Source organism: Primulina eburnea, chromosome 2, assembly GCF_022965805.1.
Source record: "Primulina eburnea isolate SZY01 chromosome 2, ASM2296580v1, whole genome shotgun sequence".
Classification (NCBI taxonomy): Eukaryota; Viridiplantae; Streptophyta; class Magnoliopsida; order Lamiales; family Gesneriaceae; genus Primulina; species Primulina eburnea.
In genome coordinates, this window is record NC_133102.1 from 9,825,289 (window position 1) to 9,852,590 (window position 27,302).

General features: G+C 33.5%; 2 protein-coding genes across 7 annotated transcripts; one reads left to right on the forward strand and one right to left on the reverse strand.

Moving 5' to 3' along the window:
- Positions 1-2,672: 2,672 nt before the first annotated feature.
- Positions 2,673-7,191, forward strand: LOC140822941 (magnesium transporter MRS2-1-like). 2 transcript variants are annotated; one of them, XM_073183947.1, is made up of 7 exons: positions 2,679-2,788; positions 3,269-3,351; positions 3,452-4,055; positions 5,560-5,688; positions 5,769-6,104; positions 6,193-6,240; positions 6,586-7,191. In XM_073183947.1, exons 3-7 carry the CDS (start codon positions 3,471-3,473, stop codon positions 6,814-6,816), a joined length of 1,329 nt encoding a protein of 442 aa, XP_073040048.1. In that variant the 5' UTR covers positions 2,679-2,788; positions 3,269-3,351; positions 3,452-3,470; the 3' UTR covers positions 6,817-7,191. The 2 variants fall into 2 exon arrangements, with proteins under 2 accessions (XP_073040047.1, XP_073040048.1); XM_073183946.1 differs by lacking the exon at positions 3,269-3,351 and having other exon boundaries at positions 2,673-2,788.
- A 6,408-nt stretch (positions 7,192-13,599) lies between these two features.
- Positions 13,600-21,521, reverse strand: LOC140822942 (probable protein phosphatase 2C 60). 5 transcript variants are annotated; one of them, XM_073183951.1, is made up of 11 exons: positions 21,410-21,521; positions 20,265-20,387; positions 19,432-19,495; positions 18,638-18,746; positions 16,167-16,311; positions 15,270-15,386; positions 15,018-15,141; positions 14,848-14,924; positions 14,562-14,614; positions 14,093-14,147; positions 13,600-14,002 (listed from the first exon to the last, which is right to left on the reverse strand). In XM_073183951.1, exons 2-11 carry the CDS (start codon positions 20,379-20,381, stop codon positions 13,802-13,804), a joined length of 1,062 nt encoding a protein of 353 aa, XP_073040052.1. In that variant the 5' UTR covers positions 20,382-20,387; positions 21,410-21,521; the 3' UTR covers positions 13,600-13,801. The 5 variants fall into 5 exon arrangements, with proteins under 5 accessions (XP_073040052.1, XP_073040050.1, XP_073040054.1 ...); XM_073183949.1 differs by having other exon boundaries at positions 21,382-21,493; XM_073183953.1 differs by lacking the exon at positions 21,410-21,521 and adding an exon at positions 20,937-21,010.
- Between the last annotated feature and the right edge of the window lie 5,781 nt (positions 21,522-27,302).

Sequence of the window (27,302 nt, forward strand, 5' to 3'; positions counted from 1 at the left end):
GTAACAAATAAACTATGCCAATGTTAATGCAAGTAAGAAGAGATGCAAAACAATACCATGGTGGTGTATTTGGAATGAAATTTCAGAGCCTTGGCTTTTGCTTCCACTTGAATCAATATGGTTTGAAACTTGATAATTTGATAGATTATAACTGCTGCAGTACTATATGACTGTAGAAACCGTGAACGCTGGCAGATGTTTGAGATTTCTGGGAGGCTCGCATCTAAAGAACAATTGCATGAACTTCCAATACACTTCTGATGAAACTGATCATACCAACAAATCACAAGTTATATCTACCGGTAGAACTTAGAACAAAGATATATCATTCAATGTAGAAACCCAAACCTCCTTAACGAAGTCAAAACATTATTACATACGTAAATCGATAGATTAAAATCAGAGGTATCTGTAAAGCCAAAACTTAAATCAACCGATCAGTACATCTTTCCTGGAAAAATTACCAACAAAACGAGATGAAATATGCAAATCATGCCTGCAATTGTATATATATGTGAATTTTGGCACTCAAAAAACATAGAGGTTCTCTGTGTCGGTGAATAGTCAGCGTGTCTTGGAATTAATTATTACATTATAAAGAACAAATAGTGCTTCTGAAAGTATCATCATGTGTAATGTGTTCTTCGGAAAAGGAAGGCAACTTTCGAAAATATATTTAAATTTAAAAGAAAAAAAAACAGGGAAAGCGGATATCTAAGATAAATCTATTCATAATAATTTTTAAAATATTTATAAATACTATATTGTTCATACAGATATGGCGCATCCCTTTGTTTTTAAAAAATCATTTAAATATTTATTAATTGTCATGAAATAAAAATAAGGAATAGTGTATGGATATTTCTTTTAAAATTTATAGCTAGGTGAAGATCGATTTTAGATTGAGATGCGATCGACATAGAACATACAAACCATTAAAAATTTTACCAATCATAACAAGTCTGAGATTATATTTTTAAATATTCAATTAAAACTAATATTTAAAAGTTGCATTGTTGTAGTTTTACCAGAACTTTCCTTTGCGTTTAACTCAAACCAATATGAGTAGGTATCTCATGAGACGCTCTCACGAATCTTTATCTGTGAGACGGGTCAACCATACTAAAATTCAGTTAACTTTTGCTTCGATTCGGGTTAAAAATGGGACATCGATCCAAGTTTTAAAACGAATCGAATAAGTTTGGTTTTGGGCTCAAGTTTACGTTTAGGAAAGCTTTTAAAAATGTTTCGGGACATTTTAAGGAGTTTGGTAAGTTTTGGGTCAATTTTAGAGGTTCAGGGTTAAAACGATAATTTTTGGGTTTCCAGGGGCAAAATGATCATTTTGCACCCGGAGTGAGATTTTGGTCGTGCAGCGCCTTGAGCACAAATTTATGGCATTTTAAATGTTTATGCATCATGTTCATGATTTTTATGGAATTACGATAAATACGTTGCATGATTGGTTTAAAGAAAAAGTTACGCATATGCATGTTTTATTAAGTGATAAAAATGATGATATTTTTGAAGGATGAGAATTTGTCGTGACTGACGATGTATATGTATACGATGACATGAGATATGATGGGCTGAGGCCCGAGCTCAGTGGGCGGGTAATGCTGTCGCTGATATCCCCCGCCACCGGGTACCACAGTTTTGTAAATGGATCCATCGATAGAGCTGATACGAAAGTCACAACTAATGAACTGAATTCAATTAAAAGAAAATGTTTAAGTTTATGATGACACTATGATTATATGAGATGACATGAGTTGACACGACATGATTTTATACGACACGTTTATGTTATGCTTTTAAGTTCATGAAATATATATTGAGTATGATATTTTTCACTGCTGTGTGCTATGTATATGTAATTGTTATTAACGGTACATGTGTATTGAGTCTTTAGACATACTATGCGTGTGTGATGCAGGTGAGCTTGTTATTGAGAAGACTGGAGGTGCTGAACACTGAGTAGACAGACCTGGTGGGTGACACGATCCGAGGACCACATGTTTTCTGCATTTTGTTTTTATGAGATTTGAGATTATATGAACATTTTTATACGCTGGTTTTATACGCTGATGATTTTCACAATATTTACTCGTTTATATTTACGCACTATTTTTATTGTCTTCGAAAATGCGAGTTTTTATTTTAAAAAAATATATTTCCGCGCTTTTAAAATTAGTAGATGTTACATAAATATATATTTATACTAACTAATAATACATCAACCCTTTATGATAATTGTATTGATAATTTTGATCAAAATTATCCTTTATTTCATTCAATAAAAATTACTATAAAAACATATTTTAATAAATTCAAAAATAAGTAAATAAACAAAACAAATTATTCTTTATTTCATTCAATGAAAGTTATTATAAAAATATATTTTAATAAATTCAAAAAAAAACTAAATAAACAAGAATATGATCTCACGAATCTTTATCTGTGAGATAAGATCAATCCTACCGATATTCACAATAAAAAATAATACTCTTAGCATAAAAATAAATTTTTTCATGACTGACCTAAATAAGAGATCTGTATCACAAAATATAATCATGAAACTGTCTCAACCGAGTTTTTCCATATAAACAAAGTTTTACAAAAACTTCTTTTTTTTTTTTTTTAAAATTAGATTAGATTGCGTCAACATATTATTTTGTCCCCAAAATGCAGTTGCGTGTTGATTGGTTGTTTGCTGCTTCGCCTAAAACGCCGCCGTTTCCCTGCCTCAGCAACCAGCAACCCCATCGGCCTTGGCTTGACACTTCAGGTACCTTCTTCTTCCCAACCTCTGGACTGCAAATGCACGCGCGTACATGTTTATGGGTATGATTATCCGAAATTATTTATTTTTGTGATGAATTTTGGGAGTGGAAAACCCTTTGAGGTATTTTCTGATTTATTGCTTGATTTGTGGTCCAGTAATGGAATCGTTGTTATTGCGTGTTTCAGTTAATATTTTCAATATTTTTGGGATCACTGAGTTATGTGTTTACTTGGTTGTATTTAAAGCTAAGTTTTATAACTTATGTTGTAGCTGACTGTTCTGGTAAGAGGTACTTCAAGGAGGAATAGCGAGGATTTATGACCGTTTGATCGAAGATTTTGTGGTTTTACTTGTATGAATCACGTGTTGGGCACATCACTGGCATTAATTTTGTGTGTTTTTTGTCTTTTAGTTTAAAGCTTCAATTTGTTTTTGAATCTTCAATAGTGGGTTTTCTGGTGTATGATGGATGATTAAATTTAGAGCTTGGAGCATTATTATTTGGTCTTAGTGTTTGTTGGATATAACGGACCTCACCTTGTCAAATTTCGTGATGATATTTCAAGGTATATACAGGGATATATTAATTAGTCCTTATCTGAAAAACTATTCTTTGTTCATTTATGATCTGACATGTCTTTGATACGCATCAGCTTTTCTTTGCAGAACTGAGATCCCTTTGGTAATGTCAGACCTCAAACAACGCTTGCTCCCTCCTAAACCTGCATCAGCTATAAACCTCAGAGATTCTTCATCTAGGTCCTCTGGCCGGTTACCGTTTCAAGGAGTTGATGTATCTGGCCTGAAAAAGCGTGGGCAAGGCCTTAGATCATGGATACATGTTGATATATCTGGGAATTCTCAAGTGATTGAGATTGACAAGTTTGGTATGATGCGGCGTTGTGATCTTCCAGCACGTGACCTAAGACTACTAGATCCCTTATTTGTTTACCCCTCGACTATTCTTGGTAGAGAGAAGGCGATTGTTGTAAATCTCGAGCAGATTCGGTGTATCATCACAGCAGATGAAATTTTTCTCTTAAATTCTCTCGACAGTTACGTACTGCAATATGTGGTGGAGTTGCAGAGACGATTGCAAGCTTCAGGAGTCGGAGGAGTTTGGCAATCTGAAGGTCTTGAATTGAGCAGAAGAAGAGGAAATAGAAATTTTGATAATACCTTTGAAAACACATCTGCTGATTATTTGCCCTTTGAATTCAGAGCTCTAGAAGTTGCTTTGGAGGCGGCCTGCACTTTTTTGGATTCTCAGGTACAAACCTTGAAACTTGATCCTTGTAGTCATCACTTGATAATTTTTATTGTTGCATATCGTGAAAATTGCTCAGTTGTGAAGAAACTTGTTAGCATGGCAGGTTGAGTATTTCTATGAAACTATAGTCATCTTTTTTACTTCTTATTTTCATTTTATTGTAACCAATCCACTTAGTAAGATCGAGTGAGCATAAATGCTAGAAAGTGGAAGCTACCATATTAATCTATTATTCCGAATGTGTAACGCATTGTCTACCGACTTTCTGATATGTAAACATTCAGGTTGCGTTTAGATGGAAGAATTTGACGATATGGATTTTAAATCTATTTGATTGTTTGGATGAATTTATATTGAAATTTAACCCTTGCCAATCCATTAGAAGTAATGATAATTATGATGGATTTGAAATACATCCAAGATGTGTGTCATTTCAAATCCATCACTTGTTAATCCATGTAGAAGAAATTATGATTATGATGGATTTGAATAAAACCAAAATGAGTGTCATTTCAAATTCATACTTCAAATCCCTTTCCAAATCAAACCCTCTCATCTAAGTGCGGCCTCAATAAATTTATCTTATTGCAATTGTGGCAAGATGCAGATAAAAACTTTGAATTGAATGAAGAAACAAACATGCTTTGCATTTCATGTAATTTGATGTGTTTACTTAGTTGGGTGATAGTCAGATCTGAAAGCTAAAGCAGCCTATAGGGCCAATTAACGATAAAGAGTCTATAGTAGCATCTGCTGACAAATAATTACCTGCAATATTTTTTACGTAATGTGATACAATACTAGGTTTGTAGGGGTTAATGAGATGCTACCATTAGGATAGTGCCCAAATCGTGTATCCAAAGGACCATATCTCAACACACAGGTAATATTAATGTTGATAGTTCTAATGTGTCAAATATGAGTCATTAGATTAAACTTAGGGTATTAGATTTGAGTTTGATATGATGTCACTGAACACGTGCTTTGCTGGTAAGGGAACCAGGTAAAAGAAGTAAAGGTTTACCTGGTTGCTAGTCTTCAATCAATTGTTGAAGGTATCACATCACTTTGGGCAACTATTACTTTCGTTATTTGTCGAAAACTTAAAAGTATAAACAGTAACTACTGTTGTAACAATTACACTTACTTTTGCTTCGCCGGACGTTTTTCTAAACACTTAAGATGTTTGTTCCAGTATTGTGGATTTGGAGGCAAAAAAAATCAAGAACTATAGCATTAAAATTAAAGGAGGTTGTTATATAACATTAACAGATTAGAGAATAGGTGGTTTGAGAGACTGTTGTTAAAGACCCTATTCTAAAGTGCTCATTTCAGCTTTATGCCACATAGGCCATTGAAACACAAACTCAAGCCCTTGGTCAAAACATATTTGACATGCCTAACTTAAGCCTGATATTGATTTACATATACATTTGTATGTCTGTTTTTTTTTTCAAAGTACTTCAGTATTGAATATGGATTTGTACTTCATTGAATTGCTCAGGCAGCAGAGTTAGAGATTGAAGCTTATCCACTGTTGGATGAGCTAACATCGAAGATCAGTACTCTGAATTTGGAAAGGGTTCGTCGACTGAAAAGCAGACTTGTTGCATTGACTCGTAGAGTTCAGAAGGTATGTAGCTTACCAGTTAACTTCATCATCTTATCTTCCACAAAATAACTGCTTTCGAGAAGGTTTGTCCTGTCATCTAGGTTAGGGATGAAATAGAGCAGCTAATGGATGATGATGGTGACATGGCTGAAATGTATCTTACTGAGAAGAAAAGTCGCACGGAATCATCTTTTTATTGTGAACAATCTTTGACGGGATACAGATCAAATGATGGCCCATTGTCTGTTTCTGCTCCCGTTTCTCCTGTTTCTTCACCACCTGACAGTAATAGGAAGCTTGAGAAATGTCTTAGCACGAGGACAAGATATGAGAGTGTGAGGAGCTCAGAAAGTGTCACAGAGAGTATAGCAGAGCTTGAAATGCTGTTGGAGGCATACTTCGTTGTGATTGATAGCACCCTCAACAAATTAACTTCGGTATCATTTTTGTGACCTTGACAATTTTCTTTTTCATATTTCTATTCTGTAAAAATGCACTTATCAAATAATATTTATCTAATTTCAGCTGAAGGAGTACATAGATGATACTGAAGATTTCATAAACATACAGCTGGTATGTCTCTCTTTTTCATACCTTTCCTGTGCTTTTGTTCTCTCTGAGATGAAGATAGTAACCTGTTGGTGTAAATGCAAAATATATGTTTCGTAAGCCATATATTTACCTGAATGCGCCATGCACATAGACGATGCTAAAGTGAGATATCGTTGTGGTTTAGCAGTTCCTCTTGTTGTAGTCAATGCCCTCTGCATTTTTGACGATATTGTCTTCTTTATTGGTTGTGGTGTTAATATATGATTGTTCTGGTTTCAAGATTCATCTACAATATGCAAAATTCGAAAAACAATAAAATTTAGCTTTTCAATCTCAACCAGAAATAAATTTGTAATCTCTGTACAGGATAATGTTCGAAACCAGCTTATACAGTTCGAGCTGTTGCTGACTACTGCAACTTTCGTTGTCGCGATATTTGGTGTGGTCGCGGGGATATTTGGCATGAATTTTGCAATGCCAATGTTCGACGACTCGGCTATATTCCAGTGGGTCCTGTTAATCACAGGAGTTTGCGGAGTTGTCATTTTTTGTACTTTTTTGTGGTTTTTCAAGTATAAAAGACTGATGCCGCTGTAGAAGCTGCATGGTAACAATCTAGCCCCTCGGCAGTACTATTTTTCATTTACTGTTTGTATTTTGTTGTATCACAGCAGGATGTATAGAAAATATGGAAACGGTGGAAAATATCCTGTTTTTATTTCTCTACAATCAGGGTGGATCCAGGTTATGTTGAATAGTTTAGGAGACTTCAAAAGGAACAAAGTAGCATTATGTTTGTGTGGAGTAGTTTTGGAGTTGCAGATGAAAGGATTCAGTTTATCATGCTTTAATTTTCATTTCACAAACCTTATTTTACATTCTGGAGAATTTGTAATTTACTTTATAAATGACCAGAGTTGTGTGAAATCATATATCCGCAACTGTTGTGAGATGAATTTTCTTTGATGTTTATGGCCTTTGTTTTTAGATATAATTATCGATTGTGTTTCACCTATTATGGAGAACAACTACTCGACTGAGCATAAGGTTCAAAATAAATTTTCAAGATGATCATTAAAATGTCGTACTAAAGCGCATGAAGGTAGCGTATTTAACGGTATATTTGTGTCAAATTCGTTCTCCGTGAGCTTAAATTCTGTTGGATATGAAAAAAGCAATTTATTTTAATTTGAAGGTAGAACACAAAGATACCAATTTTTTTTCCAAATTAAAACTGAATTACAAACATAAAATGTTATAATTCGGAACGAAATATTCTGTTACACTTGATGCTTCAAACTATGCTAAACTACAAGCATTGTTTGTAAAAATTATTAAATAGTAAATGGTTAAACATCATACCAAATAATAATAATTCACAGACATAACATTCTATTCATCTGTTTTTTTAAGAAATTGACAATAAATTGTAATTCAAGCATTTTAAATTATTAAAACAATATATTGATATTTTTTAATTAAAAAATAGATGAATCGAATACTTGGATTATGATTTATTATATTTTTTTCATGTATGATATTTAGTGCATTTACTTTTTAATATTTCAACATATCATATCACGATTTGAAACATTAAATATAGCAGATAATTTCGTCCCGACGATACTCTAAAAATGTAAGGTCCATATCTTACACTTCATAATGCACAATTTTGAACTTTTTTAGGATTCCATATTCTTCTTCACTTTAGCCGATTTCTTCTTCTTAGTAGCGTCTGCCGCTTCTTTCTCTTTGAAAGATTTTCTCCTCTTCGTCATCGCTGATAATTTATGTATCATGAATCTTTTCACCGGAGATCACTATTTTTTCTGGTCCAAGATAAAGTCGCTCGAGAGAGAAAAAAGAACCACAGATTCTTTAGACTCTTTTTTCTTATTATCGAAAAACTAATAATTACGGTAATTTCGTATTTTGGCCTCAATTATGGAGCTCAAACAAATGGCAGACTTTCTTCAGGGAGTGACAACAAACAAAGTCTAACTTGGGGACTAACAACAAAGAAAATTTTGTTGATGGGGATTTATTGATTATTTTTCCATCTTTTAAATCTTGATATGAACGTACAATATTTTTTATACATTTTTTCTTTATTAAATGTAAGAAGATGTTAGAACACAAATTCTTGTATGAGATGTCTCATGTACAGGGGTGAGCAAGATTTCGGTTAAACCGAATTTAACCGATCGAACCGAGCCAATTCGGAAATTCGGTTCGGTTATTACGGAAATTCGGTTTTTAAATTAAAAAAATTCGGTTATATCGGTTAATTCAGTTCGGTTACGGTTTTCAAAATTTTGAAATCGGTTAACCGAATTAACCGATATAATAAATATTATTATTTAATAAATTTTTTTATTTATCAATTTTTATAAATATTTTAATTTTTAATTTTAAAATCGATATAATATGTAATAATTGTGTTCAAATAAAACTTATACATTTGTGATGTGTGTGATTTTATGTTATTATGCATTTCTGTAAAGTGTAGTGTTAAAAAAAATTACATATATAATTAAAGTTAAATCACAAATTTTTTTAAACTAATCGGTTAATTCGGTTACCGACCGAATTAACCGATTTTAATTCGGTTCGATTTTCATCCGTTATGAAAATTAATTTGGTCGGTTCGGTTATGGCTAAATATTTCGATTCAGTTCGGTTCGGTTATGGCTAATTTGGTTCGGTCGGTAACCGAATTAACCGAATGCTCACCCCTACTCATGTATCAATTTTGTGAGACATATCTTCTATCCAACACGACTACTAAAAATATTATTTTTTATACTAAATATATTGTTTTTCACTAAAAATATGGTTCAGATCAACCTGTCTCGTTCATATAGATCTTGGAGTAGATTTATTCAAACTAATTTAGGTAAAAAAAAATTAAATTAAATTGAGAGTAATTTTTCTTAAATATGTAGACAAACAATTTTATTAAACTAATGATTTCAAACATTTTTTAAGAATGTTACACATCAGTATAAAGTTAATATTTTTTTAAAATAAAAAATATATTGTAGCAAATTTCAAGATAGTTTATTTCTTTTCAAATAATTATTTTAATTTTTATTTATTTAATGCATTACGAAAATTTGTGAATACTAATCCAATTATTTATTGTTTAGCTATTATTATTGTGTATGTCATTGTACATATAAGTTTCTCGAATAATTTTGTTTTAGTGAAATCACATATATTCATAATCTTATCTTTTAATATAAATTATTACTTTAATTATATATACAAATATATTAATATTTTTTCCTTTAATACTATTTTAAGATCAATATATTCAGATAAATATATTTGAAAATAATGAGGAATAATATTATTTTAAAAAAATAAATAATAAATAATATTAAATAATAAGGAATCACTTAATATGAATTTAAGTAGAAAAAACGGAACACCAAAATGGAAATATAGTGAAATATCATAATTGATGCAAACATTTAAATGTGTTTTATATTTTCAAGGGTGCTCACATTAAAATTTTAAATTTTAATGAGTATTCGAAAGATCTTGAAATTAATTTTTATTTTGATAGGTGAATACATTAATACTGATAAATATTTATTTTTATACCATATTATTTTTTGAGGAAACTCACTATTTTTTATAACATATTGTTTTGGCTAAAAATTATTTAATTATGAAGAAGCACATCTAATGTGGCGGAAAAATTTCCATCATTTCAAATTAATTCGGATAAGTCAAAAAGATCATGGGAAAAAAGAAAATATCGTGGAACGTATAAGAGGAGATCATGGGGGAGTGGAGAAGAACCGCACAGACGCTGGGAAGAAAAGGGACATCGGCAAACACAGAAAAACTACACACAACTCTACACGCACAAAATATTCAAAAAGCTCTGCTAAATTTCAGTCTTCAAGCATTAATTTTCATGCTTTCCAGTAGTTGTTCTAACATTCTAGATCTTCTTGTTTTAGATTTCAACAACAATTTTAGTATATTTTTCATGTTTTGATGAATTTCTACAGTTTGTGTAAATTCAAAATTGTGTTAGGAATTTATTTCCATCAATTTCCAATAATTTTCTTCATTTTGGCATTGCATTTGTTTTAGGAGATTAGAACTAACGGTCGAATTTAGAATTCACGTCGCTCGAATATTTAGAAGTTAGATTTTATTGTTTTTCACACAAGTTTGTGCAACTTCGCACCTGGCACGCCTCCAAATATCAATATTGTGCAAATAATTTTTGGCACGTCCGGTGGGACCGCATTATGCCGCCAAGAAGGAAATAAAACGTCAATCAAGGGGATGGGGAGTCTCAACCTAGCCAGGAAGAGGTTCACGCTCCTACAAAATAGCCGGCTGCTGAAGAGCCGACCAGGGAGTTGGATTTGCATCCAAGTAATGTTCCAGAGATGTATGCTCATATTTCAAACCGTTTGGTTGAAGAGTTGACTGCAATGAAAATTGAAGAAATATCACAAGCACTGTCCAAGGCTGTGTCTGATTGCTTGAAGACAATATTGAGTAACCTGAACCAGTCAACCAACAAAGAGTAGAATGTAAGTGAAAAAGAAGGGAACCAGGGAAGCAACCAAGTCCAGGGAAATAACCAAGTCCATGAATTCGACCAAGGAGTGGGACATTCAAAGGCTGGCGATCCTCGCCACCCAGAGTTCGCACTCCCAAACCAACAGGAAGGAAGGTGCACACCACCACATAAAAGGGAGGAAACCTTAGGTGGGAGAGTTCGACCATATCGCACAGATGGGGCAGGGAGTTCGAACCAACCTGTCAACCAAGTCCGTGCGATCACTAATCATTTGTATCAACCAGGAATGTATGATGATATACCACACTTGGGTTATCAGGGAATTGATGGAAGTTTCCAAGGATGGAATGCTGGTTACAGTACAGGGGTTCAGACTCGAGGGGTAAACCATTTTCACCATCAGCTCCCCAACAGAAATCCAGCAATGATCGAGCCTGATGTGGTGAGGGAAGATGTTCAAGAGCTGTATGGGCCGGCTTTGAGACAGATAGGTCGTCCGGAGTTCCACAAACCATATCCAGACTATATAGACGTGAATAACCCATACAAGGGGTTATAGAGTTCATGATTTCAACCTATTCTCTGGGGAGGACGGCCAGTCAAGCATAGAACATATAGCCAAATTCACCATCCAGTGCGAGGAACTAGCTAACTTGGAGAACTTCAACAATTTAAAGTTGCGGCTATTCCCGAATTCTCTCACTGAGACTGTATTTGCTTGGTATGCCTCACTCCTCATAAATTCGGTGATGAGTTGGCAAGAGATGAAAAGACAATTTAACATTCAATTCCATAGAACAGAGCCAGAAGTGTGTATTGCTGATTTGTCCAGAGTCACCCAAAAGAAAGGAGAATCTGTAGAGTCTTTTATTGACAGGTTCAAAAAGATGAAGAATAGGTGCAAGGTGTTCCTACCTGATACCGAGTTCGTGAAGATGGCACAAAAAAGGTTGGATTTTGAATTAAGGAGGAAATTCCAAGGTATGGAGTTCAGGGATTTCTTTGAGCTTGCTGCCAAAGTTGCTGAATGCGAAGAACTGTTATGGGAAGAGTCATACAAACATAGAACTGCTACGGGGTCTTATTATCAGGAGGTAGAAGATGTGGTATTGACAGAAATTCAATCAGCTGGTTTTTGCACAATTCCCATACTAAAAAAGAAGACGGCAGAACCTGAAAAGAAGCGGTATACATTTGATGTGTCAAAAATCGAGGAAGTTTTCGATTTCTTGGTAAAAGAAAAATTCATCACCTTCTCACCTGATCATAAGATGCCACCCAAAGAAGAGCTGAAAAGTCGAGAGTATTGTAAGTACCACAACTCCTATAATCATGCTACTAAATCTTGTTGAGCTTTCAAGAACATTTTACAGGACATAATTAACAAGGGAATCGTGAAGTTCCCTAACAAGCAAGAGTCTAGGGCGGTGGATGATGGTCATTTTCCCCTAGTAGCTTTGGTTAATGTGAATGTGACAGATTTGAGGGATCTTCTCAATGAAAAAAAAAAAGCTGATCCTTTGCAGTGAAAGATCAATTAATCAAAAAATGCTGGATCTCAAAGGGTCAATTGTTTGAAGCTCATGGAAGGCATAATGCTGATCAAGTAAGAACAGTTCAGCAGCGTTTCCCCAGAAATGTTGGTGAATCCGTGGCCTATCGGCCGAGGAACCAACATTACTTTGAGAGACCAGTGCGTGAGAATCAAGGATTCAGAGGGGAATCATCTTGTGAGCAGTACCAGAGATATTCGGACATGAGAAACATATATAGAGTTGAGTCGCGAATGGTGGAAACCAGGAAAAAGTTAGCTGATCAAGATAGAGAGCCGTGTGTGAATGAAGTTATAAAAGAAAAAATTATGGAGGGCAGGGGAGCAAAGCCCAGGTCCGTCTTTCCTGCCAGATACGAGTTTAGTGAGTCTTGGAGAGTGGCCCAACACAAAAAGTTCCCTAGGCCACTTACTAGGACTCAGAAGAGACGACCGTTAAGACAAAGAGATATTGTGAAAAGAGAAGAGTCTGCTAAGTTGATAGATGAACCCACAATTGATATTCCAGTCACCGCAAATCAGGTGGGGAGTAAGTTCAAGTTTTGAATATCAGCTACTGAGGATAAGTTAGTGGATGATGATTTGTTAAGTGAGGAGGATAATCAAAGGAAAAAACAATCAATTTTTGTGTTGGGAAGTTTCACATCACTGTGGATTGTACCACAGGAGTGGTGATACTACCTGAGAGGTTTAAACTTGTCGAGGAAGAGTGCAGGGAGTCAACGTCAGAAGTAGCAGTTGTAGAGGTGAAGGTATCATATCAACTATGAGGCAAAAATTTGTGTGAGACGGTCTCACGAGTCGTATTTTGTGAAACGGTCTCTTATTTGAGTAGAATATTATTTTTTATTTTGAATGTCGGTAAAATTTACCCGTCTCACAGATAAATATTTGTGAAACCGTCTCACAGATAAAGATTCGTGAAACCGTCACACAAAAGACCTATTCCAACAATGAATTAATGAGGAAAAAATGTTCATGTTTTGGTTGGCCATCACAGTTTTATATACTTTTTTAGGTCATCTCCAACGAATGGGCTCATGTTCTATAGCAAAATAACACAATTTCTACAAAGTCTTATTTTCCAACCATACATAGTACCGTGCCAGAAAGGGCACAACACTGTTCCGAGCATCGACTCTTGTGCCATCCGTGGTGCAAGAATTACGCCCGACTGGAGTAAATTTCAAGAAGCCATGTTGGCGCTGGGAACTAAATGCCCCCCTAGCCCGGCAGTATAACATCAGCTAGCCAGGAGCAAACTAGTCTACTAACATTGAATATATGATAGCATATTGAAATTAACCAATCACAAATTGTTTCGGTGTTTGACCACCCAATAAAGATGGTCCAAGTATATTTTTAAGAAAGCTTCGTACGTGCCTATAAAACTAACATTTACAAAAATATGTTAATATAAATAGTTCAAAGAACAAACGACTAAAACTGGAATCTAAACGTGTTTTACAAGGCAAGATTCAAGGAACTACTGAATTGTCATCTTTGGGTTGTATCTGCTGTTCGTCTGACCCCATCTGCCTTTCAGAGGATGTGCTTGTCTGAAAAGCTTTTTTGAACTGAACGAGAATCATTGTCATGTTATCACAACCTTCACCCCCAGATGATGGTGCCAAACATCTATCAAGGACTCTCTCACAAACCACAGAGAGCTTCTTTTCCTGCATGATTTTCGACAACTCTTGATGTGTTCTCCTACGTGAAATGTATCAACAGTTCCAAGTTCAATGAAGAAACTACCAAAAACTTACAGTTGTTAGCTGCTCTTGGACAAATTCTACCGCCTCTTTACTAGACATGCAATCCCTATAAAATCGCACAAAAAAAAAACATCAAGGCAATGAACAAGTTGAATATGACTGTAGAGTGTCAAAGTGCCAGATATATAAATAAACACAAAAAATTGTGCCATGTTCCGGAAGCAAAAATTTGTGTATTTGAGTTCAAAGAAACAAAGAGTTTACGAATGATGACATTTGACATAATAGCAGCCAAAGTCTACAGTATGTAAGATATTATAATAACTTTTGCTAATACAAATTCGAATTGTGAATTTGTTTCTCTTACATCAAAGGCATAAAGAAAAGAGAGGAAAATGGGATAGAGAATCTTCTCATGGATATAATAAGGTGTACATAGTTAACAATCACAAAATGTGCCCTGTGCCCAAAGATAAGATAATGCATAATAATGTGTACATAGTTGAAGATACAAACTTACCATATCCCATCACAGGCTATTATGAGGAAATCATCATCTTCAGAAAGCTCAACCTAGTTTAGGATAACAATAAGAAAATCTGTACTCATAAATAGATTACATAATAAAATTAAGATCAAAAGCACACAAGTTTCCTCTGACTGCTTGCCAATAATGTTGAAATTATAGAGTACCAGTTCAGAAAACGACTGACTCTAGTTAAACGCTGTTATCCACAGGGATTGGAAGAAGAGAGTCAAATCAAATTAAATAATAAATTAATGCACAAAGTAAAGATTCTACATACAGTGATTATATCAGGGTTAGCTGTCACAGTTTGCTCCTCAGCAGGCAATAATTTGTTTTGCTTCATTTCCATGTCACCTGAAAGATGTGATGCAGTCATGCAGTCATGCAGTCCACCATCAAAAAATCAATGTAACACTTCAAATAATAGACTCAATCACACCAACTTACCTATTGCCCTTGACAAATTGAGGCTCCCATTGACTCGTCCATATTGGACGTATCCACCAGCGTCCAATATCCTTTTCTTCTCAGCATGAAGATCTGGCTTATGATCCTTCGATAAATCACATGCCTGCATCAAAGTAGGATATATTATCAACCGGTGCATTCGCCAAGGATGAGGTGGATTAGTTACCATGATACCCTACGAGTTGAGACAGACAATTCAATCTTATTCTTATAAAAGAAAAACTAATTCACCTGTCCTTTTCGTGACAACACACACCGAGAGTCACCAGCATTAGCAACAATAAGTTGATTATTTCGAATGATTGCAACACAAGCGGTACATCCAGAAGTTGGTCCCTTGTTATCAAACTGAATTCCCCATATTTAGAAGGTATTAGAAAACAATGAATGAAATAAAAGATTTACTAAACAAAAACATCCAAACATACAACAAACCTGTTATCTGCCCAGTTTAGGTTCATAAGAAGGAACAAAGTATCAATCTCTGAAATGGAAGGTTCCGACTAAAACAATAACTTACTACTACTATGTATTTCACACGTAGACTAATGCTATCAGATCAATTCTTGTCAACAGAAAGCTGGACAAGCTTCGCTGATGTCAGATCCACACCTCAATGCAAATAAAGTACTCACAAACAAGGATAATTATTTCACACTTGCATGTACCTCAGATGGGCAATGGTACTGGTTGAAAAGAAAAGGAGGGCCAGAAATATCCATATTTCAAACAATTAATCGAATTTGAGAAATGACTAATCTTGATAGTAGTAAGGTTTTATCTCATAGATATTCATAATAACATTCCTGTATAGTTATTGCGTGCTAGAATGGCCAATTGTTGGTATTCCATTTCAGTGTGTCCATAAAAATTCTCCCCAGGATGTGCACACATATTTCTAATTGAAAACATTCTTATAAATACAGCTTTATTCCTACTTCCTTTTGCTTTCACCGAAATTTATCGTACCACATATATCAGAGATGAGTTATTTTCACACTTAAACATGGGCACATGTATCTACAGGAAAGCATAAATTTAACCAAATTTTTACAGCCAGTGTAAAAGGCTTTGTTGGTCAAATGTATACGATATATCCTGTTGGGATAAATAAAATACTAAGCTCACCTCCTCGTAACGCCAGTTGCCATCTTGACCAGTAACATCATCTCGCTCAATTGAGGCTACTATGTTATCTGTAGGTTTGTCCACTTTTCCTCTTAATAATGCTAACTCCTTCTGTCCTGCCTTTTCACACATCATTTCATCCATTCTGCATTAAGACAGAATGTAAATTACAAAGATCACAGCTACAAGTATGTTGAAAATAATTATTACGATTACATGTGATTGGGACTTGTGTTATTTTCAGCTCAAATATTTTGAAAATAGTTTTTGTAAAAAATTCATAAAAGTGTTGGGGTAAAAATTTATGAAAGCTGGTCATGTGGGTATTTTGTTGTTAAAAGATACATTTGGCTTAGCTTTGACAAGTGATTGAGATAATTTAAATCCTGAACCGGTGTATCTGTAAGTTATAAGCTCGAACGAAAGGGTTGATACTGACATCAATCTCATCTATAACTATATCTATTACTATCTATTACTATATTATAAAGTGGGAGGCCTTTAGAAAAATTGTTTTGGTAAGGCCACTTAAAAATTGCATTTAAGACCCTCATCTTTAGTTAATTATAACTTATCTACAAAACAATAACTACTCACAAAATTTAACTACTAATTAATTAAAAAATATTTTCAGATACTCATTTCATTTTGATTTACTCATTTGTTCCAAAGTGATTGTTTTACTTAGAATTTTTGCGGCCTTTAGAAAAACTGTTTTGGTATAACAACTTAAAAATTGCATATTTGCATTTACCCCCCTCATTTTTAGTTAATCATAACTTATCTAAAAAAAGAATAACTGCTTACAAAAGTTGGTTACTAACTAATTAAAAATATTTTAAGATACCCATTCCCTTTTCAATCTGATATTGCACAGTTTTGATTTACTCATTTGTTCCAAAGTGATTGTTTTTAATCAATTATTATGAACTTTTCTTCCGGATAATCTCTAAACATCTCTGACATGCTTTCAATTGTTGCATTTAAATTAGTTAATATTCATATATTACATTACACATGCAAAAGTGTGTGCCACGGTCACTAGTTAATATGAATATGCTGTTTTGCTTCGTCATTTATTAGTTAATATGCATATATATGGATAAAAAATTAATCTAATCTGGAAAAATTCTTAAATATAGTGAACGAGGATTTTCGAAATAAACTAATCATGAAAGTCAATGAAATACATTGAATATGTCCATTTTTAAAAAGTAACATTATTCTACATGAATGAATATTAATTAGTTCAACAACATAAATTGTCCCAGGCACCACGTACAAATGGTAAAATTCAACAAGCATGGAATAATCGACAATTTTTCAGAACATTTTATAATACGGCTTCACAGCTTCAAATCAATGCACGTGATTTCTCATTTCATTTCAAATAAAACACATGTACATGCTTGTAATTTCCCATGCTTACGTTTTCCAAGTAGATATTATAATCACTTTCTAAATTTAACATTAAACATCACTGCTATATCATAAAGTACTTTAACTTTCAAAATTCATATTTAATAATTGGAAAATTCCTTCAAAATGCTAAACACTCTTTCTAAAACTTTTAAGTTGAAAGTAGCTTAAGCGGTTCAAACTTCTTGAACTAAATTTTCATTTCTTATCAACAAAAACTTTCTTTAACTAAAATAACACCGAAGCCCAAAAACTTACAGGATTTTAAAAATAATAATTTAACAATTTTGAAAAGCTTTCTTCACTAAAATCAAATGTTGCCTAAGTTGCTGGGAATAATGCATCCAGTACAAAGGTCATTTTCATCCACTACATGAGTTCTGATTCTCACCATTGTTTTCAAAATAGGTTTACTCACCATTCATTTCCTACATAAATATATATATTTTTATTTTTGAGTTATAGTATAATACTATTGACTAATAACGGAAGCATTTGAAGGCCTCAGCATCCCAGGAAATTTTGACATGCATATGAACCCGATTGTACTACGAGGAGATTCTAATTTCATCAAGGTGTAGGCACAAAATTATTTATTTAATTTAATTATCTTTATCGGAGTTAGATAACTGATGTATACATGAATACAATTAAAAAACAAAGGATGCCAATTCCAAGTTAAATATATTGAGAAAAGATTAAATCATCAAATGTGGTTAAACAAAACTAGTACTAGTATTCATGCAGCGCTGAAACTATCCGAAGTCATTGTTATTCTCTTCACCAAATTAAATTCTATAAAACAATGGATCTAAAAAACTTCATATCATTCTCAACTAATTCTAGTAAGTACTAGTACCCTTCATTCTTCCTCAAGCAAATTTACAAAACCGCACAAAACAATCATATATTTTTCTATAAATATATAAATATTACTGCGTGGAGGAACACGAGGCATAAAATTATAAATCATTACACTGTTGCGTTTTATGTAATCCACAGGGTCCAAGTTGGCATTTAACATGTAAAATTATCTACATGACATGAAAAACCTGAGAAAAGCTTGTCGAACAGAAGTTCCCAGATCACCGGCCCGGTAAGCTTCATGTTCCAGCATCTCTTGATGGAGAAACTTGGCACAAAATTTTGCAACTTCTTTGCCTACAGAGGGGAATGTACTAAGAAGATAAATGCATTGTAACAGATGCTGTATATGATTAATATGAATACAGCTACAGTATTTGCTTGAGCATCCAGTAGTTATTTCTTCATTGAATTGCCCAACAGGATGTTCATATTCCCTTGAAGGCTAATGACCCAAACTCTGGACTTACAATCCACTGAATTGCTTAAAATAACAAAAACCACAGTATTCCACTAACTACTTTTATACATACAGATACAGTAGTTTGAAAAGCAGAACGATTTGTTTCTTTCGTATGCATTTGAACACTAATGCATAGATCCCATCACCATCTTTATTCCCAAGAGATTGACAATCTCTTATCACATGCATTGAAACATGAAAGTTCTCCATCGCCTTGCTAGTCCAGGATCATGAACAAAAATTTCTAGAAGAATTTATCTTAGTCGCTTCTATTATGGCTTCTCTCAAATATGGAATAAGAATCATCCCGTCCTAAGTACACATATGCTGAACCAAAACTGTGAAACAATAGCATATGGATACTAATAAGCCAACCTGTTACTTTTCCTTGATGGCAAGCTGATCGTATACTGAATATCATGACTATTTTAAAATCCATGTAAAGCTAAGTACGCTGACAATAAAGAAAGAGAAGAAAACAGCTCACTAAGATTGAGAAGTCACTAGATAAGTGTTTACCTCCATGGCCATCATAAACTCCAAAGAAAGAGGTGGAACTGTCCAAATTAGTGTAAGCAGCATGCTGTAGAATACCTCATGTCAGGAGAAGTGTCCAGCGTGTTATGAAAAAAGTGCTCAACAATTAAAGGATTTCCGTGACTCTTCAAAATTATAATCATCTACGATCATATTACTTGACTTACATGCTCAATCTAAATCAATACAACGTGTCATACATTCATTAGAAAAGAGAGAGAAAAAACAACAAGAACACCCACAGGCTAGAAGAAAAGCGTAAGTTGGTCCAATCACAATTTTGTCTTCAATTCACCATCTTTTCCAATCCACACATTTGCTATCACTTCTTGAGTTGTGCGAAACCGTGAATGTAGTAAATATAAAAATTTTAGAACTTCAAGCAACATTTTAACTTGTTTATTTCCTCGACGATTATAGATTTTAGAAATTCCTAGTGGATATGTAAAAATATAGAGCAATCAAACTTCATCACAAAACCTATGCTACACGATCAAGTATTTCTCTCAACAGTCATAAAGAAAATGGTATTGCACTGAGGACAGTATCAATGCAGATGAGCACACAACCGCTGCCAGCATCTATCAGGTAATGAGAGGCTACAGCAATAGCTAGAAAGGTTAATGCTATCTCACACAGGAAAAAATTCCGACAATCAGAATGAAGGGCAGAAGTGAGTTTAAGTTATCACTGATGCAAAAAATATGCACACCATAAAAAATAGAGCGCCTATGTCAATTCTACACATGAAATTGTTAAAGAGCAAAATAAACATGGAATAGAGCCTAGATGCTAAAAATAACTCAAATATTTACCGCGTCTTCCATTGTTGATCGCCAACCCTGCATGGATGACATGCCATATATAAGCCTTTGATTCTCACCATTCTCTGAAACCTTTTCAGTTTTAGGAGTGCTTAGATATGCACCCATGTTAAGCTGAAAAAACAAACAACCATGATCACGCATTGAGCAAAACAAATTTCACACTTTTCATGCAATAGAGATCAGAATACTGATTATAGAACACACATGCATGAGCTTATCTGTCCAAACATGGTGATACTTATAATCTCATACTTGATTCAATTAGAATTGGAATGCACGGGGTGCATACTTTCCATTAATCCACCATCAGCGCAACTTTGAGAAATCCTATTGATTCCGGTATTGTCCAAAACTCGGGGAAAAGAATGAGAAAGAAAAAAGAATTGGACTTGTGCTCGATGTTACCATTACCATAATAAAACCAAATTCCGGGGGACTTGAAAGATGGTTAGAGTTGTGGTTCTAGAGTAAAAATTCTCAGCTCTCATATCATTTCTTCACTTCTTCACAAGAAAAAGTGAGCTCGATTTAATCGGCTTAAATTCCTAACAAGCAACTCTCCCTGATATCACAACAGACCTCTCAGCTAACTGATTTATCATAGTAAATTAGTTAAAACAGCACTATATCATCCAACAAGAAGATATAACAAGAGAGCAACTTAAAAATAGTTGGAAATGGTCATATTTAGAATTGGGGCTATTTAAGCAAATTCAAGCTTCGATTTACGCATTCTAAGAAAAACAATAATAATTCATTCAGAATCGCATAAAGCTAAAAACTTCAATGTTATGTTTAAGCGTCTAAAATATTTTTTTTAAAAAAAAACATCTCCCAAGGTCGCGCTTGAATTTACGTAATCGAGAATTCGCTTGCGGAGAAAAACGAAAGTTAACCAATTAATACAGTTCAATTTTCACCACTATATGAAATGCATCGCCATAACTGCTCCCCAAGAACTGAGACAATCCAAGCAAACGAATCAAGAAAAACATCGGTGATCGAAAACATTCATACAATAATCCGATAACATAATCAAGAGGAGCTAACGAATCAAAAAGGAATCACTGTTTAAATATTTTTTCCCTTGAAAAAAATAACTCACATTTCAAGATTCAGAAAGGAATGCGTACCGAGTTTCCAGATACACCGAATCGTTCGAAGATGTATGAAATAATGAAACAGAAACTGTGTAATCCGTCCACGTAATATGCGATGAATTATTGAAAATTTACGAACTATTTTCTATACCTATTTATACATATAAAAAATTTAATTATTTTTAGATTCGGATAATATATAAAATCTGTTGAAAATAAAAGATTTGGATGTTAAGTTGAATATTTGAACGTTGAAAATAAGAGTTGTAAAAATTAGAAATTTGTGTGTGATGATGTAGGTAATGGTGTATTTTATTTTTTGGATTATTACCAAAGAAATTTTATGAATAGCCTCGCCATTTGTGAAGAAATTCACAATTGAGCAGGAGAGAAAAATTTTATAAAGTGTAGTAGTTTGGTAAATTTTGAGAAGTTGAGATTTTTACTTTTTACCATAAATTTTTATTTTTCACAACACGTTATCAGCACGAAGCTCTAAAAGTCCTCTATATTTTTCCAAGCTCCAAAACAGAAGAAAAAAGTAACAAAAATAATAATATTTATTTTACTGTTATTTATTTATTATGTATATATTTAATATAAAATATAATGTTATTATATAATAAAATTAGAAATAATAAAAATAAAATTTTCAAAAGCTTGTTATAAATCTTGAGAGAATGTTAAGACGGCATCCCACACTCCTGTAAGAGATACGACAAGTATAAAAGCCTATAAGATTTTTAAAAAAAATAATTTATGACACCTCATTATAATAATGTGATATGATATACATAATTATTTAAACATGACTAATATTATATACACCATATTATTACAATAAATTATACAAATACATACATTTATTTTTTTGTACACCAACGGTCATAAACGGTAACAAAATGACTAGTTTTTATCCTATAAATATGATCTCACAAGCACTCAATCACTCCAACTTTCTCTTATTCTCTAAAAATTATTCTTCATCAAATTTTTGAAAAAAAAAGATGGCTTTCTCAAGGTTATTTTTAATTATTTTGGTTATCATACTCACGAGTCTTGTATTTATTGGAGAATATTCTCCTCGTGTGTTTTCTTTATTTTTACGAATGCTTGTACTTGTTGTTTATCCATTACTTTGTATTGCAATATTCATTAACTAATAAAATGCATCGTAATTTTTTTAGTACTACCATGACAAACTTAGGCAAAGCTCGAATTTATTGATCTTGATATTACGGGTAAAAATTATATGTCATTGACCCTTGATGTAGGAATGCATCTTGAATCATTGGGTCTAAGCGAGACCATTAAGGAAAATGGTATATCTTCATCACAAGAAAAAAACAAAAACTATAATATTTTTGTGTCGACATCTGATGAAGGTTTAAAATGTGAATATCTAATCGAAAAAGATCATATGGCTCTGTGAAAGGAATAAAAGAAAGATTTAAACATATAAGGAAAGTTATACTTCCGACCGCCCGTGATGAATAGAATATGTTAAGATTCCAAGATTTTAAGAAAGTCAGTGATTACAATTCAGTGATGTATCGAATAATCTCGCAGCTAAAATTTTGTGAACATGAGGTTACAGAATCGGAAATGCTTGAAAAAACATTTTCCTATGTTTCACGCATCAAATATAACTCTACAAGCAACAATATAGAGTGCGTGGATTTGCGAGATATTCTTAACTCATCGCATGTCTTCTTGTGGCGGAAAAGAACAACGAGCTGCTAATGAGAAATCATCAGTCCCGACCCACGGGATCAACAGCATTTCCAGAAGTAAATTTTGTAAGTAAAAATGAATTTAAACCTGGAAACCAAATTCAAATTCAAAGACAAGGTTTTGGTCGAGGTCGTGGTCGGTCGTGGACGTAGATATGGAATTGGTCGTGGTCGTGGTCGAGGCCGTGGTTTTGAAAACAATAGAGAGTTATTTTTATAACTTATCTCAAAAGGGCATCACGAACCACCCTACTGAAAAGGCATCATGAGAACATGATTGTTAATGAAAATCACTCGAAAAGATTTGAAAGTTCCTGTTTCAGATGCGGCACTCCAGGGCATTATTCTCGTATTTGTCGAGCCCCCGAGCACCTTTGCAAGCTCTATAAAGAATCGATAAAGGAGAAAGAAAAATAGACCAACTTCACTGAACGCAGTGACCGTTTGATTGATTCAAATCATTTTAATGATGTTGATTTTCTGAATGATTTCTCTGGAAATGATCAATATGTTGGTGGGATAAAAATGAAAAATATTGATGCTGCAGATTTTCTCAATGATTTCTCTGATAGTGAACAATATAGTGGTACAATATAAATGTATAATAATTTATTTTTCATGTATTCATATGATAATGTTTTATTGTACAATTATGATATAAGTTATATTTACATATGTATTGTCAGTAAATTTTTTCATTGCATATTTTTGAAGTTCGAATATGGAAAATGCCATGAACAAAGCTAAACAAGGAACTAATCCCATGGAAGTTTGCATACCTGACAAGTAGTATAACGCACACTATTCTCCGAGATAAAAGATATTTCTTGGAACTAAAACCAACAAAAACAATGGTGAATATAATATCAGGTCCTGTAGACTTGATTAAAGGATGTGGTAAAGACAATTTTTGTTACTTAATGGTATAATTTTTTTTTATCAATGATGCTTTGTATTCACCACAATCGAAAAGAAATTTGTTTGGTTTTAATGATATATACTCCCATGGGTATGATACTCAAACACTGAATGAAGGGAATGAGAAATATATATGTCTTGTCATATATAAATCACGAAATAAATATGTGATTGAAAAACTACCAATGCTCCCTACTGAATTGCATTATACACATATAAGTCTCATTGAATCAAACATAGTAGTTGATAATTCTTCAATATTAACCAATTAGCATGATCGATTAGGACATCCTGGTTCAACAATGATGCGAAAAATTATAGAAAATACACATGGTCATCCGTTGAAAGATCAGAAGATCTTCAGAATAATAAGTTTCAATGTAAAGCATGTTCTCTTGGAAAACTTATTATAAGACCATCACCAGCCAAAATCCAAACTGAATCACCAATTTTTCTTGAACGTATTCAGGGTGATATTTGTGGACCAATCCATCCACCATGTGGACCATTCAGATACTTTATGGTATTAATTGATGTCTCCAGCAGATGGTCACATGTATGTTTATTGTCAACTCGAAATGTTGCATTTGCAAGATTACTTGCTCAAATAATAAAATTGAGGAATGAAATTTCTCGATTATACAATTAATAAAATTAGACTTGATAATGGTGGTAAATTTACTTCCCAAACTTTCCATAATTATTGTATGTCTATGAGAATCATTGTTGAGCATCATGTTGCTCATGTACATACACAAAATGGATTGGCTGAATAATTGATTAAACGTCTGCAAATGATTGCTAGACCAATGATTATGAAAACAAAGCTCCATATCTCTATATGGGGACATGCAATTTTATATGTTGCTGCATTAATTCGCATCAGACCAAGTGCATATCATAAATACTCCCCATCGCAGCTTGCATTTGGTAAAAAACCAGACATTTCTCATTTGAGAATTTTTGGATGTATGGTGTATGTGCCTATTGAACCACTGCAACGAAAGAAAATGGGACCCCAAAGAAAGATTGGAATATATATCGGTTATGATAGTCCATCAATCATTCGATATCTTGAACCTCAGACAGGCGACGTGTTTACAGCACGTTTTGCTGATTGTCATTTTAATGAGGAAATCTTTCCAATGTTAGGGGGAGAACAGAAACATACCGAAAAGGAAATTACATGGTATGTATCATCATTGTTACATCTGGATCCAAGAACAAAACAATATGAAAAGATGTACAGCAAATTGTGTACTTGCAAAAAATAGCAAGTCAAATACCAGATGCATTTACAGACACAAAAGAGGTAAATAAATCATATATACATGCTGCAAATGCCCATGCTCGAATTGAAATTCAGAATAAACAAATTGAAGATACTCATGATGTCATTAAATGCCTGAAGCGTGGAAGGCCAGTCGGTTCCAAGGATAAAAATCCTCGAAAAAGACAATTCATAGAGAAATACGATGATCACAAAATAGAGAATGATATTCCTGAAGAAACACATGATGATCACAAAATAGAGAATGATGTTCCTGAAGAAACAAATGATGATGAAAATGTTCTGTCAGAACCACAAACTGACGAAAATCGTGAAATCTCTATCAATTACATTATTACTGGAAAAATATGGAACCGAAAAGATATATAAGAAATTGATGATATATTTTCTTATAATGTGGCAATCGACATCATAAATGATAATGAAGATCATGCACCAAAATCTTTTGGTGAATGTAAAAATCGGCAGGATTGGATAAAACGGAAAGATGTCATCCAGGTTGAATTAGATTCGCTAAATAAACGTAATATTTTTGGACCTATAGTCCTTCCACCTGAAGGTGTAAAACCTATTGGATACAAGTGGGTTTTTATTCGAAAGCGAAATGAGAAAAATGAAATAGTAAGATATAAAGCTCGACTTGTTGCACAAGTTTTATCTCAAAGGCTTGAATTGATTATGAAGAAACATATTCTCCCGTGATGGATGCAATTATGTTTCGGTATTTGATTAGCTTGGTGGTATCTGAAAATTTAGAAATGCGTCTTATGAATGTTGTTACAGCTTACTTATATGGATCACTTGATAGTAATATATATATATGAAAATCCCTGAAGGATTTAAGATGCCTGAACCACAAAGTTCAAAACCCAAAGAATGTTATTCTGTGAAATTACAAAGATCATTATATGGGTTAAAGCAATCCGGTCGAATGTGGTATAATTGACTAAGTGATCACTTGATGAAAAAGGGATATGTAAATAATTCAATATGCCCTTGTGTTTTCATTAAGAAAACAACATCCGGATGCGTAATTATTGCTGTATATGTTGATGATTTAAACATTATTGGAACGAATAAGAAAATTCAAGAAGTTGTGTCATACTTGAAGGAAGAATTTGAAATGAAGGATCTTGGAAAAACCAAGTATTGTCTGGGTTTACAAATTGAACAAAAAGAATGTAGAATGTTTGTTCACCAGACAAATTATACAAAAAAGATCCTTAAACGTTTTAATATGGATAAATCAAATCCTTTAAGTACTCCAATGGTTGTTAGATCATTAAACATAGAAAAGGATCCATTCTGTCCATGTGAAGATGATGAAGATGTTCTTGGTCCAGAAGTACCATATCTAGGTGCTATCGGTGCCCTTATGTATCTTACAAATTGTAGAACGCCTGATATATCTTTTGCCGTAAATTTGTTGACAAGATTTAGCACATATCGAACAAAGAGACACTGGAACGGAATTAAACATATATTCTGTTATCTACGAGGAACAACAGACTTGAGACTTTTGTATTCAAAAGATGCTAATCCAAGTATAATTGGCTATGCCTATGCTGGATACTTATCTGATCAACACAAGGCACGTTCTCAAACTGGATATGTATTTACTCGTGGAGGCACTGCAATTTCTTGGTGTTCATAGAAACAAACCCTCGTAACAACTTCATCAAATCATGCCGAGATTATTGAAATACATGAAGCAAGTCGTGAATGTGTGTGGTTAAAATCAATGACCCAACATATCCAAATCTCATGCGAATTATCATTTGACGAGAAGCATGTGATACTATATGAAGATAATGATGCATGTATTGCTTAAATGAAAGAAGAATGCATAAAAAGCGACAGAACTAAACATATTCCTCCTAAGTTCTTCGCATTCACCAAGGAGCTTGAGAAGAATAAATGTATTGATGTTCGTCACATTCAATCAAGTGAAAACTCATCAGATCTCTTCACAAATGAACTTACT